This window comes from Amblyomma mixtum, chromosome 7 (genome assembly GCF_055824585.1).
Source record: "Amblyomma mixtum isolate Tamu chromosome 7, ASM5582458v1, whole genome shotgun sequence".
NCBI lineage: Eukaryota > Metazoa > Arthropoda > Arachnida > Ixodida > Ixodidae > Amblyomma > Amblyomma mixtum.
The window spans coordinates 58282959-58299106 of record NC_143018.1 but is presented as its reverse complement, the minus strand read 5'-3'; the positions used below and the strand labels follow the sequence as shown (position 1 = coordinate 58299106).

Sequence of the window (16148 nt, the reverse complement as noted above, 5' to 3'; positions counted from 1 at the left end):
ACCGCCGCGGCCGGGATCGAACTTGCACGTCTTTCGGGTCAGCAGCCGAGCACCATAACCACTGAGCCACTACAGCGGCTAACAAAACAATCATTAAGCTCATGCCACAACAGCGTTCCAGTACTCCTGCTATTCAACACGCCTTACAGCGCTGTCAGGACAGAAATGGTGACTGTAAAGCAAACGAGTATTCAGAACATCTGTTAGTGTTCAATAATGTGCAGAAAAATAAGCTTTTTAAAAAATTCAAAGCAGTTTAAAAGCAGTTCTTTCTACAAATGAATGCCTTAGCTCCAATCCTACTAATATAGTCACACATTACAGGAGTGGCAGTAAGCGCCGAGACAGAAAAAAATATAGTGGAATGCACTGGTCACCTATAGCCAGCTTATCACAAATTTCCAAAGCACTTTCCAGCCGTGAAAATTTAAGTATGCAATCTATGCATACATGTCCTTATGTTTTTTTGGAAGGGCGCGAGAGCCAATTCAGTGAAATCAATTCATTTCAAAACTATAGAGCAACTAATGTTCTAATGACTAACATGCCCATTTCAAGTAAAAAAAAAGGATTTTACCAGAACCAACATTTATAGAAACCCTTCCATCCTTGTCAGTTATGCACAAACTATGCTGAATTACATGGGAAGGGTGTAACTTGTTAACCCTACACTTCACTGCCGCTGACTGGAATCACTGTGGTGCCCTCTGTGTTAAGCCAGTTCAAAAGCTACTTTTTCAATCCCCCCCCCCCCCCTTTTTTTTGTGCTTTTATGTCGTGATTATGGGGCAAAAATGCAATAGCCTGCAGCAACGATGCCACCACGATATCTTAACAGCAGTGGCTGGTTTCACTTGCATTCTTATCTACACTGCACGCACAGCAATTGCACATCACTGATGTCACCGACAGTGAAGGCACAGCAATTGAACTGCGAAGCAGACACGAGTCCACTTGAGATATAACAATAACGAAGATAAGAGAGAAGATCGGCGACTTTGTCAACAAGGGCTCTCAGCTCTGACAAGGAATAATGTGCAGGAGGACCCTAGACAAGTTCAGGTCTTACATATATGCCTCTCTAAGCTGCAAGAGCGACCGAAACCTTATCTAGACCTCTCAAGTTCTCTAGAGTGCCAGAACATGACGACAACGCAAGCAAAGATAAGTGTAGTGTCACATGAGAAACACTACAGAAAGCTGACACATCAGCTGACGACATATCCAGTCGATCTATGACATCCCAGATCCATCTTAAAAGCACAACACAGCAGAAGACCACAGGCAAAAGGTGAGGAAATACTCAAAGGGACAAGTCACCTTCTATCTACCATAATGTCTTGTCTTTTTTTTTTCTGCTATATTTGCAAAGAACGCATGCCAAGAAAACCTAGCGCACATGCGCCAAGCTTCATGATCATGCTCATCACAATGCTGAACTCCGAGAGCATTCTCTGACATCCTGAACCTTAAAGGGACACTGAGGAGAGCTCTATCAATATTTTTTTTACGGCAAAATCCGATAGTTTGACATTTCATGGCTTTGTTGCCACTTGGCCGGCAGCGAAAGATGCATTTATTTCTGAAAAATTTGGATTCGAAGTTGAAAAAGTTTTTCCCGCCGCTCTGATTCAAACTTGGGATTCTCCTATGACGACACAGGACTAAGTGACGTGAAACATGACGTGCACATGACGTAACGCAGACTCAGTGATTTCTGGCGGCCATGCAGTGCGGCCATGCAGTGCGGCCCTGCAGTGCGGCCCTGCAGCAGCCGAAAAGAAAGCTACCGCCGGCCGCACGTTGAAGGCATCTATCGGCTATCGGCTATTGCGGCCGTCGCTTCGTTTACGTTTGCACCGGCGTTTTGCCAGCGTTACAATGGATCCCGTTCTCGAAGTCGTCAACGAAGTTCTCGCAAATAGAAACCTTCAGCATACCGTGTACCTTGTTACCGTTAGCGGAATACCGCGAGCCCCCATACTACCCATACCGCTCTGAGCAGGCGCTGATTGGTCCCGGCGCTGCAGGAGCACGCGTAGCTGTCGGGTACGTGGCGCCATCTGGCGACGTGAAGGAGATTTGCGCATGCATTTGCTGCGCCTCAGTGTTTCGTGGCTTCTCGTGTCCTAGCGTTGCTAGAACTATTGGTTCTAGCAACACTGTTTTGTCTTATGACGTCATGAAGCTTGTACTTGCGAGTTTGGCCTGTGGCGGCGATACCTGTATTTCGGTTCTTGCTCTTTTCTACGTTACAAGAGCTTTGTTGTCAGTATGAATGGCGTTTTTGTAATCAGGAGCTGGTATTCTGTCGATGCAAGTCAACTTCAATTTCTCCTCAGTGTCCTATTAATGCCTAACAGCACGGAGCAAGGGAGGCATGTTGAGGGAGGCATTTTTAGACAGCCACCATCAAAGTTCACCTGAGTGAGCAGGTTGGGCTTGACGTTGCCGCGGAAGCCCGCGCGCCACAGGAGGTTCCGCTGCTCGCTGTCCGAGTTGAAGGCCTTGGCGAAGCGGTGCGACTCGAGCAGGCAGTCGACCAGCTGCAGCAGCTGGGCCGAGGTCAGGAAGCTGTACATGCCCTGCTCCTCCTGCTGCTGCTGCTGGTCCAGGGAGAGGGAGCGGGCAAAGCGCTGCTCCAGCTGGCCTCCACCACCACCCACGGATGCGGACTGCTGCGCCGGAGGCACCACTTCCGCCTGGGAGACACCCAAACGGTATTCATTGCAGGGAAGCACTCGGTTGTGGAAGAACAACACGTTGCTACGGGCAGGGCTCCTTGTTTTTACACTCTGAACACAAATACACCTATATGGGAGTAAAAAGGGAGTAAGCTGTCCTCTCACACCCTTTTATAAGGGGGTGTGTGCTAGAGGGTGTCGTGCCGGCGCCCACATTTCGCTGGAGGGCCTGTCTAAACCAGCGCTGCGCGCCCGCCGGCGCTCAAAGCAGGCCCAGACTTTCTCGGACAAGTCGCGACATGCAGCGCGACTCATCCAGCCACGCCGGCGCCGACACGGACCCTTCCTCCTTCCCTCCTCTCCGTCGGTGCGGGCTCCTCCTTCGCGTCATCGGCCGCCGCCTCTCGACCATTGGTCTAATTTGAACGGTGGCCAGTGATTGGAGGATTTGAACGGCTGGCTGCCGTAACCGTTACCAGCGGCTATAAAAACGGAGCCGCGCTGAACCCGAGCAGCAGACGGGCAGCAGAAGAGCCATCACGCCGGAGCTACGCTCGCCGCCGGGGCCGCCCTTCTTCTGTGTGCCTGCCCGTGGTGCTCTTGCCCTTGTATCATGTAAAAGCCCTTGTACATACTGTACATAAAAGTTATTTGACTCACCGTCGCCTCGACCGTTTCCTGGCTCGGACACCCAGTCCCACCAGTGGTGGCAGCGGTGGGATGCCCCAAAGACCCAACAGTGGATGGCAGCTGCGGGATCTACCGGCGTCAGCTACCTCGGCGCGGTGAGTGCCTGATGTTTTCCCCTCAATTCGCCAGACTGCTCTAGCACACGTGATTGTAGTTTAGAGTAGGGCTGTGTGTTGCACTGGAGAGAGCTTTGCAGTTTCGAGCCAAGTCGGAGCGCTTTGAAACGAAAGCTGGTGCAGAGGGAGTAAACGAGGCGTTTTGGAAAGAATTACTTGCGCGTGTCATACTAGTAGCGCTATAGTAGTGAACGGCAAGGGAATTCTAAGAAAAGGGCAAACTACAAGAGGCTATTGTGCGCGATGGAGAACTTCAAAGTGAAGGAACTCATCGAAATTTGTGAAGAGTTGGGCATTGATTTGGGCCCCGCTAAACGAAAGCATGCGATTCTTGAGATCATGCGGGCAAAGGAAGTAACGGCTGAGGAAGCCAATGAGGCCTGGGATGAGATCAAAGAACGCCATGAGCGCGAGGCCGAAGAGGCAGAAAAACAGAAGCAGCTTGAGCGCGAAGAGGCAGAAAAACGGAGGCAGCTTGAGATAAAACGGCATGCTCGCGCTAAGAAACTGATGGACCTGGAGTCTGAAGCACACGAGATCTTTTATGACAGAGACAGAACATTGTTCGCTCTGCGTAAGAACAACGGTCATCAGCTGAGAGACAGGCCGCAGCCCTTCGTGATCGCCGAAGATATGGCGAAATATCTTGCGGAGTTCGAGCGCGTCTGCGAGAGAAAGCGCGTTGAGCGGAATGGTTGGGCACAGAAGTTGGTAGCCCTGCTTTCCAGCGAAGCGTATGACGTTGTCAAGCGCCTGTTGGACGACGGCTTGGCGGACTACGATGAGCTGAAAAGCTTCTTACTGGCGAGATATAACGTGTCACCGCTGGACCTTCGCCAAAGGTACCTGCGAGAGAATAGCACCCCATCCTTTAACGATTTTCCGTACCAGTTTAAAGCCGACATTTTAGAGTGGCTCGAAAATGCTGAAGGGTCGGATGATCGTGACACAGAGGTAGAATGCGTCGCTGTAGAGCAGCCCTGCCAGTGCGGCACAGAGGAAGGTAGTCCGTACGTGGCAGATGTAACTGCTGCTGTAACATTGAGAATTGCCCCGCATTCGCCAACTGAGAAAACCTCTACACCATCGGATAAGGTAGTCACAGCATCGGACGATGCACTAACAGAGGTCTCGCCCATTGAGATTGTGGCGGAGTTACCGGAAAGCGAATCTCCTAGCGTGTCGAAAGCAGGAGAAGTTGCCGAACAGGGCAGAGAGGACGTCCGTCTGGACATTAGTGAAAACACTTGCGCCGACGCAAGCGAAGTAGATGAGGACGGCACACCGTGTTGTTCAGCGCGTTCGGCAGAGATGCAGAAACCCGACACTTACGATCAACGGAAGCGGGCGCATGTAGAGTTTTCGGACGCTGAGTTGTGCGTTGGTGTCTCTGGCGAGGAATGCGAAACGAGTCCCGTGCTTTCGCACTGCTCTGAGCTTCGCGACATTCCAGGAAGCAGCTGCAGTAGCGGGAACACCGCGACTGAGTGCAGAGCCGACCCTCATCCGAAATTGGCTGAAACGCGTCAGGAGCATGACGAGAGCTGTATACCATCACTCATATCAGTTGAAAACACTGGTTCGTCTGCGCCTGAAGAAACTAAGGTGCTGGACGACAGTGGAGAACAGAACCTTCCAGACGACATGGGGGCTGTAGACGTCAGCCCGTCCGAGAAAGATGAGGACGAATGCGCACTCAGAGACGCTGACAAGGAAGAACGCAGTTTGGAGGAGGCTAGTAAAGGCGCCAAAGACAGGCCTGATCTAGGTAGCACATATGAATCAGCTGACAATCAAAGCGACGTTGTCAGAGAGCAGAAACTTAGGCGACGGAAGCAGAATGTGCTTTCACAGGCGAAAGTGAAAGGAAAGCTCACGATAAAAAGCTGCAACCGGAAGGAAAGGCACCGCCAGTTCAGGAATGTGAGCTATCGCCACAAGGTGACAGCGAAACAAGAGAAACAGTGCTGCCGTCGAAAGGAGAGGAAAGGCAAGCTCAAGAGAGAGAGCTGTCACCGAAAGACGATGGAAGGCAGGCAAAAGAAAGAGTGGTGCCGCCGAAAGATGAAAGGCAGGCATAAGAAAGACAGGCGCCGCCGAAAAGAGAGAAAGGGCAAACGCGTGAAAACGGGTTTCCACCATCGGAAGCGCCAGCGTCGCCGGCAAAATGACTTCAGTAAAGTCAGTCACGTTGTCAGCACTGAAACTAGCGTCAGAACCAGAGCTAAAGAAATGTGCGAGGCATTACTATCGCGCAAAGCGAAGCGCATAAGTGTGTCGGGGCACATAGGTCTGGGCAGTAGAATAAACTGCAAAAAGAAATCGTGCAAACATTCGCGCGGAAAAGTGCACCAAGGCACCAAACCGAGATTCAAGAGAGCGCTGCCCGGGAGGCGAAAAATTAAGGAGCGGGACAAGTGTGAATCTTGCCGCCAGCACAGAGAGAGCGAGACGCGCAAAGGCAGGTGCTCTCATGCGGGCTCTCGCTTTCCGCTGCATTCACGGTAGAAACCGCGCTCCCATAGAAAGCGGCACGCGCGCGGAAGGAAAGCGCATGTACGGCTCAAAGAGCGAAAGATTGTACGAGGCCGCAGTGACAGGGGCAAGAAAACTGCCAAGAAGAAATCGTCTAAGCGCTCAGCCAAGCCCAGTTATCGCGATAGAAAGCCGCGATTCGAAATGACGCCACTTAGTAGGCGTAAAATCAAAAGGCCGTGTAGAGGCGAACTACACACCGAGCGGAAAGGCAAACGGATGCGCGAGAAAGTCAAGACTCGTGCAAGGTCTGACTTGCCCCCACGAACAGAGAGAAAGAAAGAACGGTCCCATCGGAAGCGTTGCGCACTCGCTATGGGACGTCGCGACTGGCGCGCGAAGCGCAAAGAAAGGGACAAGTTGCCAGTCTATGAAAGCGAATCGCTCTCGTACTGTAGCTCCCGTAGAAACTGGAAAGACAAGTACAGAGAGAAAGAAAAGCGCGTATACCGCGAAAGAGGCAGAGACATTAGCTACCGCTGTAGTAGAGAGAGAAAGAACAGCGCGTCTACCGCGAAAGAGGCAGAGACGTTAGCTACCACGGTAGTAGAGAGAGAGAGAGAAAAGCGCAGCACAGCGAAAAAGGCAGTCACTAGTTTCCGCTGTAGCGGGTGTCGTTTACCGTCCGTTAGAAGCGAGGAAAACGCGAACGTAGACGCACTAAGCCGTGTGTTCTAAGCAAGGCTGGCTTCGCCTCCTCGTGACCTACATTTTGTCTCTCCGCGAACAGCTGTTAAGTTCGCTCGTAGATCGGGGAAAAATTGATATCCTCATTTGTGGCCTCAGCTGAGTGTCTTCTGGCCGAGTGATCTCAAGAGAGCGAATTTATTTTGCATTCATTTCATTCCGAGAGTTTCATGTGTTTGACACTTTGTCTGAGTTAATTACTTTGGAGTTCTGGTATCCCACATGTGTCTCTTGTAGAAGAGGGAACAAAAAGGGGACAGAACTATTGCTAGCGGAGTTTTTGTGACCTTTAAGTCTGGTGTATTGACGGGTGACAGAAGGCACTTGCTCGTGTTGGGTGTTGCCTGTTGTCGGTCGGTTCTTGGCAACATGCAGAACGATCAACGACCGATGCTGAGAAGCAAGCTCTTCCGAAGGACCGAGCGAAGCTGATCCAGTCACCTGGGCGACTAAGCTGCGGAGCAGTGATCCTGTCCTGACGAGTGGGACCCGTTCTCGGAAAGGAGCCTGGAGCTACCTGCGGCTGAACACCGGACGAGAACTTGGAGGAGCCTGCCGTACGAGCGCGCCCCGCATCCGAGCCACGCGGAAGTAGCTCGTCTTCGTGGCGCATTGTCTGGCGGCGGTGGTGCTGTCGTGCCGGCGCCCACATTTCGCTGGAGGGCCTGTCTAAACCAGCGCTGCGCGCCCGCCGGCGCTCAAAGCAGGCCCAGACTTTCTCGGACAAGTCGCGACATGCAGCGTGACTCATCCAGCCACGCCGGCGCCGACACGGACCCTTCCTCCTTCCCTCCTCTCCGTCGGTGCGGGCTCCTCCTTCGCGTCATCGGCCGCCGCCTCTCGACCATTGGTCTAATTTGAACGGTGGCCAGTGATTGGAGGATTTGAACGGCTGGCTGCCGTAACCGTTACCAGCGGCTATAAAAACGGAGCCGCGCTGAACCCGAGCAGCAGACGGGCAGCAGAAGAGCCATCACGCCGGAGCTACGCTCGCCGCCGGGGCCGCCCTTCTTCTGTGTGCCTGCCCGTGGTGCTCTTGCCCTTGTATCATGTAAAAGCCCTTGTACATACTGTACATAAAAGTTATTTGACTCACCGTCGCCTCGACCGTTTCCTGGCTCGGACACCCAGTCCCACCAGTGGTGGCAGCAGTGGGATGCCCCAAAGACCCAACAAGGGCAACTTTACTCCCTTTTAACCCCCTTCTGTTTAGAGTGTAACAGTTGCAAAAAATCCCCACTGGGGCCATGAATCGAAATCCAGCGGTCTGAGTGGGCTGAAATTTTTAAAACCCAAGTGATACTATGTCAGAAAAGTGGGCGAGCTGGTACATATTGACCTCGTAATACTTAGTGCAAACACAGGCACACCACAAGAGAGATGACATGAACAGGTGCTACTGTGTGAACCAATTTTGTCAATGGCACCCAGCAAATAAGCTTTAAATTGCAAAGCTTCCTAGGTAGAACAGACTTCCATGAGAAAGGCGACTTTTGTGCGAGCACACACTAATTTGCTAACCCTCGACTGTGCTGAAGCCCTAAACTTAGAGTCACCTCTCCAAATTTTTTGTACACCTTGTTGCTTACCAACCACAACAATTCACTTCTATAACCATCGAAGTGCACCCTCAAGAAAAAAAATCGGGTGATTATGAAAGACATCACAGTACAGACAAAGCATCCACACAGTACATGACTAGCTACAGTTCCCCACCACATGAACTCATTACACACATGCCCAATGCAGTGAAGCTTGTCCCAGTTTGACTACGCCCTCCACAGAAGCCTGTGGAACACACACCGTTATTTCCGGCCAGAAGGGGGAGATGGAAAAATAGAAACATCACCTGGGCAGCAGCGAGGTTTTCGGCGTCTTCTTTCCGACTCGTGGCGGGGAAAAAGACGATGTTGTCGATTGTCTGAATGAGCTCTAGCTGCACGACACACTTGATCTTCAGGGAGTTGAACAGCACCTCGTCCTCTGCACATACGACACGACAAAGCGCCAAGGTGTTAGCAGCCCACGCAATCAAGTTTTTGCTTTTCTTACCCTCAGTGCACATCGTTGCAGGGGCACATGTGTCGATAGTCGAGGCTCAGCTAAGGCTTATGCTTGCACTTGCTAACACTCCGATTACTTCATGGTTTCTTGCAGACTGATATTCACTTGCAAATCCATGACCTCACAAAGACCTCTAAAGGCTTAAGGGTCTTGAAAAAAAAATTTTTATTAATGAAGTCACAGTTACAAAATCTTCAGGGAATATGTATTTTTGTGTGCTGATTCTAAATATGTCATTTAATTTCATGTAAAACAATTCCTTGAGCACTTATGCACTTTTTATGCAAGTATTTTGCTGAGAGTTTTGAAGAAAATTTGCTGCCGGAAACTCGCTGAAATGTATGTCATTGGGTTCTCTTGACACCAAGGAATACAATAAGGGTGAAATTGTCTTCCTGCCTATCATAGAACTTAAGTTATAGAGTTTTGAAGGTGTCGCTTCAGAAATGAGAAGGAAAATGTGTATTTCTGTGTGTGAAGTGGCAGCTTCAGTACCCTATTACTCAAGTTCTATGATAGACAGGATGATAATTTTACCCTTATTGTATTCCTTGGTGTCAAGAGAACCTAATGGCATACATTTCAGCGAGTTTCCTGCAGCAAATTTTCTTCAAAACTCTCCGCAAAATACTTGCATAAAAAGTGCATAAGTGCTCAAGGAATTGTTTTGCATGAAATTAAATGACATATCTAGAATCAGAGCACAAAAATACATGTGCCCTGATAATTTCATAACTATGACTAAATTAATAAAATTTTCTTTTCAAGACCAGTGTCCCCCCTTAGAAAATGTATGAGTTTGAACATAAATAAAATAAGTGAGTAAATCCATGAAGGGGCCCAGCAGAACTATGCTGACAGCGTTCCAACGCAAGTACTCTTTCATAGAGGCTAGATAAACCATGCTTGCAAGTCACTACAGGAGGGCAAGCAAGTACGCAGCAAAATCAAACCAAAAATTTGTTGCTCAACTGTACGAGCTATTTTACAGTGAGACAGCTCATGCAGCTGCTTCTTCATAGCTTTGTCCCATTTTTTATATGTGGTCACTGTTTCTTTATGAGCCTTGTCTACATCATCCTGTCATTAAGCCATTCCCTCTTGAGGTTACTCACCCTTAAATCTTCTTCCAAATCATATTAATACTTCTTACTAGGTGGTCCTTTAGGCCTCCATTCCCTGTTCTGTTTCATCACCCTTTTTTCCAAAGACTTTCCTGATTACATAAACACAGAACAGCAGCCGTCCTTCTTGAATTTTTCGTTCACTAACTTCAAAGCATCCTTCATACGAGGGGGTACCCAAAAGAAACCGGACTAAATTTTTTGGTCGGCAAAGCTTCTGTGGTACCGCGTTTTGCCACTAGGAGCGCATAGAACGAACATTCCAGAGTCAGTAAGCCGAGTGCCATCGTTGAAGGAGGTCAGACTAGTTTAGGCAGAGTTTTAGAGTGACGACTGTTTTGTGTGAATGTCGTTTTTGCAATGGCTGATTTTCGTGAACAGCGTGCGCCGGTGAAATTCTGATTTTTGCTCGGAAAAAGTTGAATGGAAACTCTTGAAATATTAAGAAAGACGTAAAAGGACGATGCGATGGGGACAACTCAAGTGTTCCTGAATCGAATCCTGAACCAAAGCAACAATCATGCCAACCGAAAACTTCAAATTCACCTCGCCTCAAGAAAGCTCGTCAGGTGAAACCAAACCTCAAAACAATGCTGATTTGTTTTTTCGACGTGAGAGGAGTCGTCCATTGAGAATTTGTTCCGCAGGGTCAGACAGTTAGCCAGGCTTTCTACTTGGATGTTTTGAAAAGATTGGGCAACAGTGTGCGGTGGAAGCGGCCAGATTTGTGGCGGTCGGGTGACTGGTTTTTCCATCATGGCAATGCCCCTGGTCACACAGCGCTGTCTCACCGATAATTTTGGACCAAAAATGGCATGACCCTATTACTCAACCCTCATACTCTCCCGACCTTGCCCCGAGCTACTTTCTTTGTTTCCTAGAATGAAAAAATAGGTGAATGGAAAGCGTTTCGCTGATGTTGCTGAGGTGAAGAAAAAAACGACGGAGGCACTGTCAAGCATCACAAAAGATGAATTTAAACAATGTTTTGAAAAATGGAATGAAAGATTCGACAAGCGTATCATTGCAAGTGGGGAATACTTTGAAGGAGATTGAAGGTCTGTGCTTAAAATGTGGACAAATAAGTTCAAACAAAAATAAGTCCGGTTTCTTTTGGGTACCCCCTCGTATGTGGTTTTTCGGGACTCTGTCCTTTCTCGTCACTTCACACAACTTTCTCAGCATACTCATTTCTGCAACTTCCTTCTCCATTTTGGCCTCCTTTAGGAGTATTATTGCTGTAATACTACCAGACTCCTTATGCGAAGAAACAACAGGCATAGCTGCAGCAGCAACATGCCACTCTGATGAAGGACAGAAAGCATTATTTCGAACAATTCATCAATCTGAACTGAATGAAGCTGACTTATTGAGATTCCACTGCATTCGTGAGCACATGCATGCACGCGTTACGCACCACCCGGCAACAGAGTGCAATTCCGAAGAACTCACTGGATCTTGTGTCTGCATCCTCTTGGCCGCTCACGGGCTCCTGGTGCACACTGCCGTCTTTGTTGGGCTTCCATGTGAGCAGGCTGGATGGAGAACAGAAAGGAATCAGAGATCCTTTCCATGTGCCGAAGATGAATCCAAATGATGAATGAGCGACGCAAACGGTCGGCTCCTACTTTGATGAAAACGTCTCGGAGCCAGAAAGGCCCCTCCAAACAACCAACAATACAGATTTACCTGAAAATGACACACAGTTAGAGATCATATATGTTTGCTTACATAAACACATAACACAGGAGGGGCTCTGTTAGCTGTTGGATGCTGTTTTCTAAGCTTTATGATCACTGACAGAGTGCCTCTGATGATATCGAGAGGTGGAAGTCGTGGGATCAAATCCCAGCAGAGGAAGCCGTGTTCTGACAGAGAAGAAATTGGTGAAGGCAAAAGATGGTTTGGTTTGGTTTGGTTTATGGGGTTTAACGTCCCAAAGCGACTGAGGCTATGAGAGACACCGTAGTGAAGGGCTCCGGAAATTTCGACCACCTGGGGTTCTTTAATGTGCACTGACACCGCACAGTACACGGGCCTCTAGAATTTCTCCTCCAAAGAAATTCTGCCGCCGCGGCCGGGATCGAACCCGCGTCTTTTGGGTCAGCAGCCAAGCACCGTAACCGCTGAGCCACCGCGGAGGCGAAGGCAAAAGATGCCCATGTGCTGTGTGATGTGAGTGCGTGCTAGAGTACACCATGCTGTTCAAATCAATCCGGAGCCCTCCACTACACGTAATTCCGATCTCTCAGCAATACAGCAACCTAACTTCCAGTTGTGCCTCCAAGCTTGTATGACATCTTTTTAAACTTCAACTTTGGCTCAAAATCACCTTCAAACGCAATCTAAAAGGTCTCAAAACACCAAGAGAAGACAGTAAATGATTTAGGTAATGTTAATCCTTGGTAATTCCATTCTCTCAGTGGTACAATGGTGCCCCTGGTGTAACCTCCTGGCTTGGCTCCCAGCATTGTGACTCTTTCCGTACTGCACTGACTGACCATCACTAACAATAAACACAAACACCAATTTTAAACGCTTCTACACCATTCTTGAACGTATTGATCCATCGGCCTTGGAGCTAAAAAAAACTAGTTTGATTTTCTGGTTTGGTTTGGTTTATGGGGGTTTAAGGGGGGACCCTGGTCTTGAAAAGAAAATTTTATTAATCTAGATATCGTAATGAAATTTTCAGGCCACATGTATTTTTGTGTGCTGATTTTAGACATGTCATTTAATTTCGTGTAAAACAATTCCTTGAGCACTTGTGCAATCTTTATGCAAGTATTTTGGGAAAAGTTTTGAAGAAGATTTGCTGCAGGAAACTTGCTGAAATACATGCCAGTGGGTTCTCTTGACACCAAGGAATGCAATAAGGGTAAAATTGTCTTTGTGGCTATCATACAACTTGAGTTATAGGGTACTGAAGCTGCCACTTCAGAAACAGGAATACACACTTTTCTTCTCATTTCTGAAGCGACAACTTCAAAATTCTATAACTAAAGTTCTATACTAGTCAGGATGATAATTTTACCCTTATTGCATTCCTTGGTGTCAAGAGAACCCACTGGCATGCATTTCAGCGAGTTTCCTGCAGCAAATTTTCTGCAAAACTTTTCCCAAAATACTTGCATAAAAATTGCACAAGTGCTCAAGGAACAGTTTTACACAAAATTAAATGACATATCTAAAATCAGCGCACAAAAATACATGTGATCTGAAAATTTTATAACTGCGACTTCATTAATAAAAATTTTTTTTTCAAGACCAGGGTCCCCCCTTAACGTCCCAAAGCGACTCAGGCTATGACGGACACCATAGTGGAGGGCTCCGGAAATTTCGACCACCTGGGGTTCTTCAACGTGCACTGACATCGCACAGTACACGGGCCTCTAGAATTTCGCCTCCGTTGAAATGTGACTGCCGCGGCCGGGATCGAACCCGCGTCTTTCTGGTCAGCAGTTGAGCACCGTAACCACTGAGCCACTGCGGCGGGTTTAGTTTGATTTTCTCTTTGCTTAGTTTACTTTTCCCTGTAGCGGTGATTTCTGAACAGCCTCAGAAAACAGCAGAGCTTGGAAGTTGAGACTGGCAACTACTCACGTTGCTGGCAGGGTGGTCCGAAAGATGTCCAGCATGCACTGGCACGTCTTGTCCCACGTCTCGGTGCTGAACTTGGTGCCGTTCGAAATCACCAGGTTCTCCAGGCAGTTGGTGCCCGACCGTGCCAGCTGCTTGTTGTCTATGCACAAGAGACAGAGTTGCAGCTTAGTGAAAGGCACCCTCCCCCCCTTTTTTATCGTAGCTTATAATTTCCTGAGAAGCACCAATAAGTACTCCTATAAAATTAAGCTTCCTGCGAGTGCAATGTTGATGTTACTATGCCATCTTTTTCCCTCATTTTTTTTTTTCACTTACTGGTTCCCTTAGGAACTCACTAATTTACAGAAAAAGCAAATGCAGATTTGAAATCCACAAAGAAACATTCCATTAGCATTGGACAACAAATAAGGTAAATAGGTCTAAGACAAGTCCCCCCCCCCCCCCCCCCCCCCCACGCCCCCATAAACTGACGAGCTAGTATGTGCTGGGGGTGCCAAGAGAAAGCCACAGAGTGACGATGCTGACTTTTAACTATGCCGCCTCTTATCTAACCAGTTCAAGGGATGCACACTAGCACGCTTAGGCAGTTGGCCCCTATTCAGCTCTATCCCCTTTTTTATTTTCCAGTCCCTCTAAGCCACCAAGAAAGGTCATGCAGATTATGACACGAAAAATTCCCAGGGCTGTTGCTGCAAGCAATGCCAGCACACATAAAACAACACTACAACCGAACAAGCAAAGCCGCAAGCCCATGGCCTCGTCCCTTTTTCCAGAAATGTGGAGCGCTGCATTGAGCACAAAGAAAAAAAAAAAAAACCCTATGCCTGAGCCCAAACCAGCTGTTGTCCCAGCCTTGCTCCTCTCTACGTACAGCTGCGCAGTTATAAAAGCCTTCCCTCACCTTGCTGCACACACCAGTGCAGCTGCACAAAGAGGTCGTCCAGCAGCAGGTTGCCCAGGACGTCGTAGTACTGGGTGAACACGTCCACGATGGCGTACAGGGCGTGGTTGCAGGTGGTCGTCATCCACTCCGCCTTCTGTGCATAGGGAGGGGATGGACACACACAACAAAGGGCTTTAGCAGAGCGGGCTTTGCGAGACTGCACACTACGGGCAGAGTGGATGAGGGAACAAACGCGGGTTAATGACATCCCAGTCGAAATCAAGGGGAAGAAATGGGCTTAGGGCAGGGCATACGTAATGCGAATGCAAGATAACCGCTGATTCTTAAGAGTAACAGAGTAGATTCCAAGGGAAGGCAAGCGTAGCAGGGGGCGGCGAAATGTTAGGTGGGCGGATGAGATTAAGAAGTTTGCGGGGATAGGGTGGCTGCAACTGGCAAAGGACAGGGCTGATTGGAGAGACATGGGAGAGGCCTTTGCCCTGCAGTGGGTGCAGTCAGGCTGATGATAATGATACTTAATAGAATAGCGAGTCCAGTGCGCGCATGTGCAGGATGCTATCGTGCACGCTGTGGTAGTCTACGAGTGATATTCTGCACAGTTTGAGTCTTTCCCCTTGAACACTTTATGCGGGTAGTGCGAAGGCATGGTGGTGCTTTCAAAGTGAAAGGCATTTGCATCAAAAGAGATGTGCTATCCCTAATGTTGTAACCAGATTATTTAGGAGTAATAACTGGTGGTGCTGAGTAACAATATGACTTGCCCTGCTTTGAGGGCAGAAAGCAAGCTATAACTCAGGGCTGATTATTGGATGTGCTCTCGGATCTGTTCCTTCTTAGCGTAAAGAATGGTGTGACCTTTGACTGATAAAACCGCTTAGAACGACTGCAACAAAAATATACCGTAAAAACCCGCGTATAATATGAGGTTTTTTTCCCCATAATTAGCGTCCTAAATTTCCGCCTCGTACTATTTGCGGATCTGAACAAAAATTTTCGAAGTTGCTTGAAGTTTTGGTTTCGTTTTTGCGGCGTGGCTACGGCTTGGCTTTGCTATTGGCGCGTGGCTACGGCTTGGCTTCATTACTTTCGACAAACGACGTCACGACATCGTTTCTTTGTTGATCTGTTGGGTGCGCAGGGGGGTCGCGGTGTGCCGTGCGCCTGTTGACAACGCACGTGCTCCGACGTTCTCGGCGCGCGGGCGAGAGCCGGTTGTGGTCGGATACGTCAGATCGGCGACGGTACGCCAGGCGCAGTTCAGAAGCTCTACAGTCCAGCCGCTCCGACGCGAGGCAGCGCATGCGCAGAACGTTCTTCGTTCGAAAACCGGCTGGGAGAGGAGGCGAGTGGCGAAGGGGGTAGAGGGGAGGAGTGGCGTGGGAGGCGCGCGCGGTGCAATTCTGGGCGGGCGGCTTCGGCGCGCTCTCGGCACGGCCCGCACGAAATGCAGCCGGCTGCATTCCGCGCCGGGCGCCGTCAGACCGCGCCGGAAGCCGCCGAACACGCTGGCGATCGGGCGCCGCTGGAGTATAGAGGGTCGCGTTTCGCCGACGTGACGTCGCCGTGCCGTGCGCTACGTCGGAGTATAACCGCGCCTTAAATGTCTTCTATGAGCTTGTGTTACTTGTATTATACACGGGTGAACCTTTTTTTTTCCCATTTCGCGTCTCTAAAACTTAGCCTCGTATTATATTCGGGTTCGTATTATACGCGGGTTTTTACGGTATATGCCTACACATGT

The 16148-nt window shown here is 49.0% G+C and overlaps 1 protein-coding gene across 1 annotated transcript in view; it reads right to left on the bottom strand.

The window, feature by feature from the left end:
- Window positions 1-16148, bottom strand: part of Sec71 (ADP ribosylation factor guanine nucleotide exchange factor Sec71) — a 67124-nt gene that overhangs the window by 4318 nt on the left and 46658 nt on the right. The window contains exons 22-26 of the mRNA XM_089552689.1: window positions 14405-14540; window positions 13504-13642; window positions 11353-11435; window positions 8562-8695; window positions 2424-2702 (exon numbers count right to left, since the gene is read on the bottom strand). Of these exons, the coding sequence (XP_089408815.1) occupies window positions 2424-2702; window positions 8562-8695; window positions 11353-11435; window positions 13504-13642; window positions 14405-14540 (771 nt within the window). The remainder of the gene's footprint in view (window positions 1-2423; window positions 2703-8561; window positions 8696-11352; window positions 11436-13503; window positions 13643-14404; window positions 14541-16148) is intronic.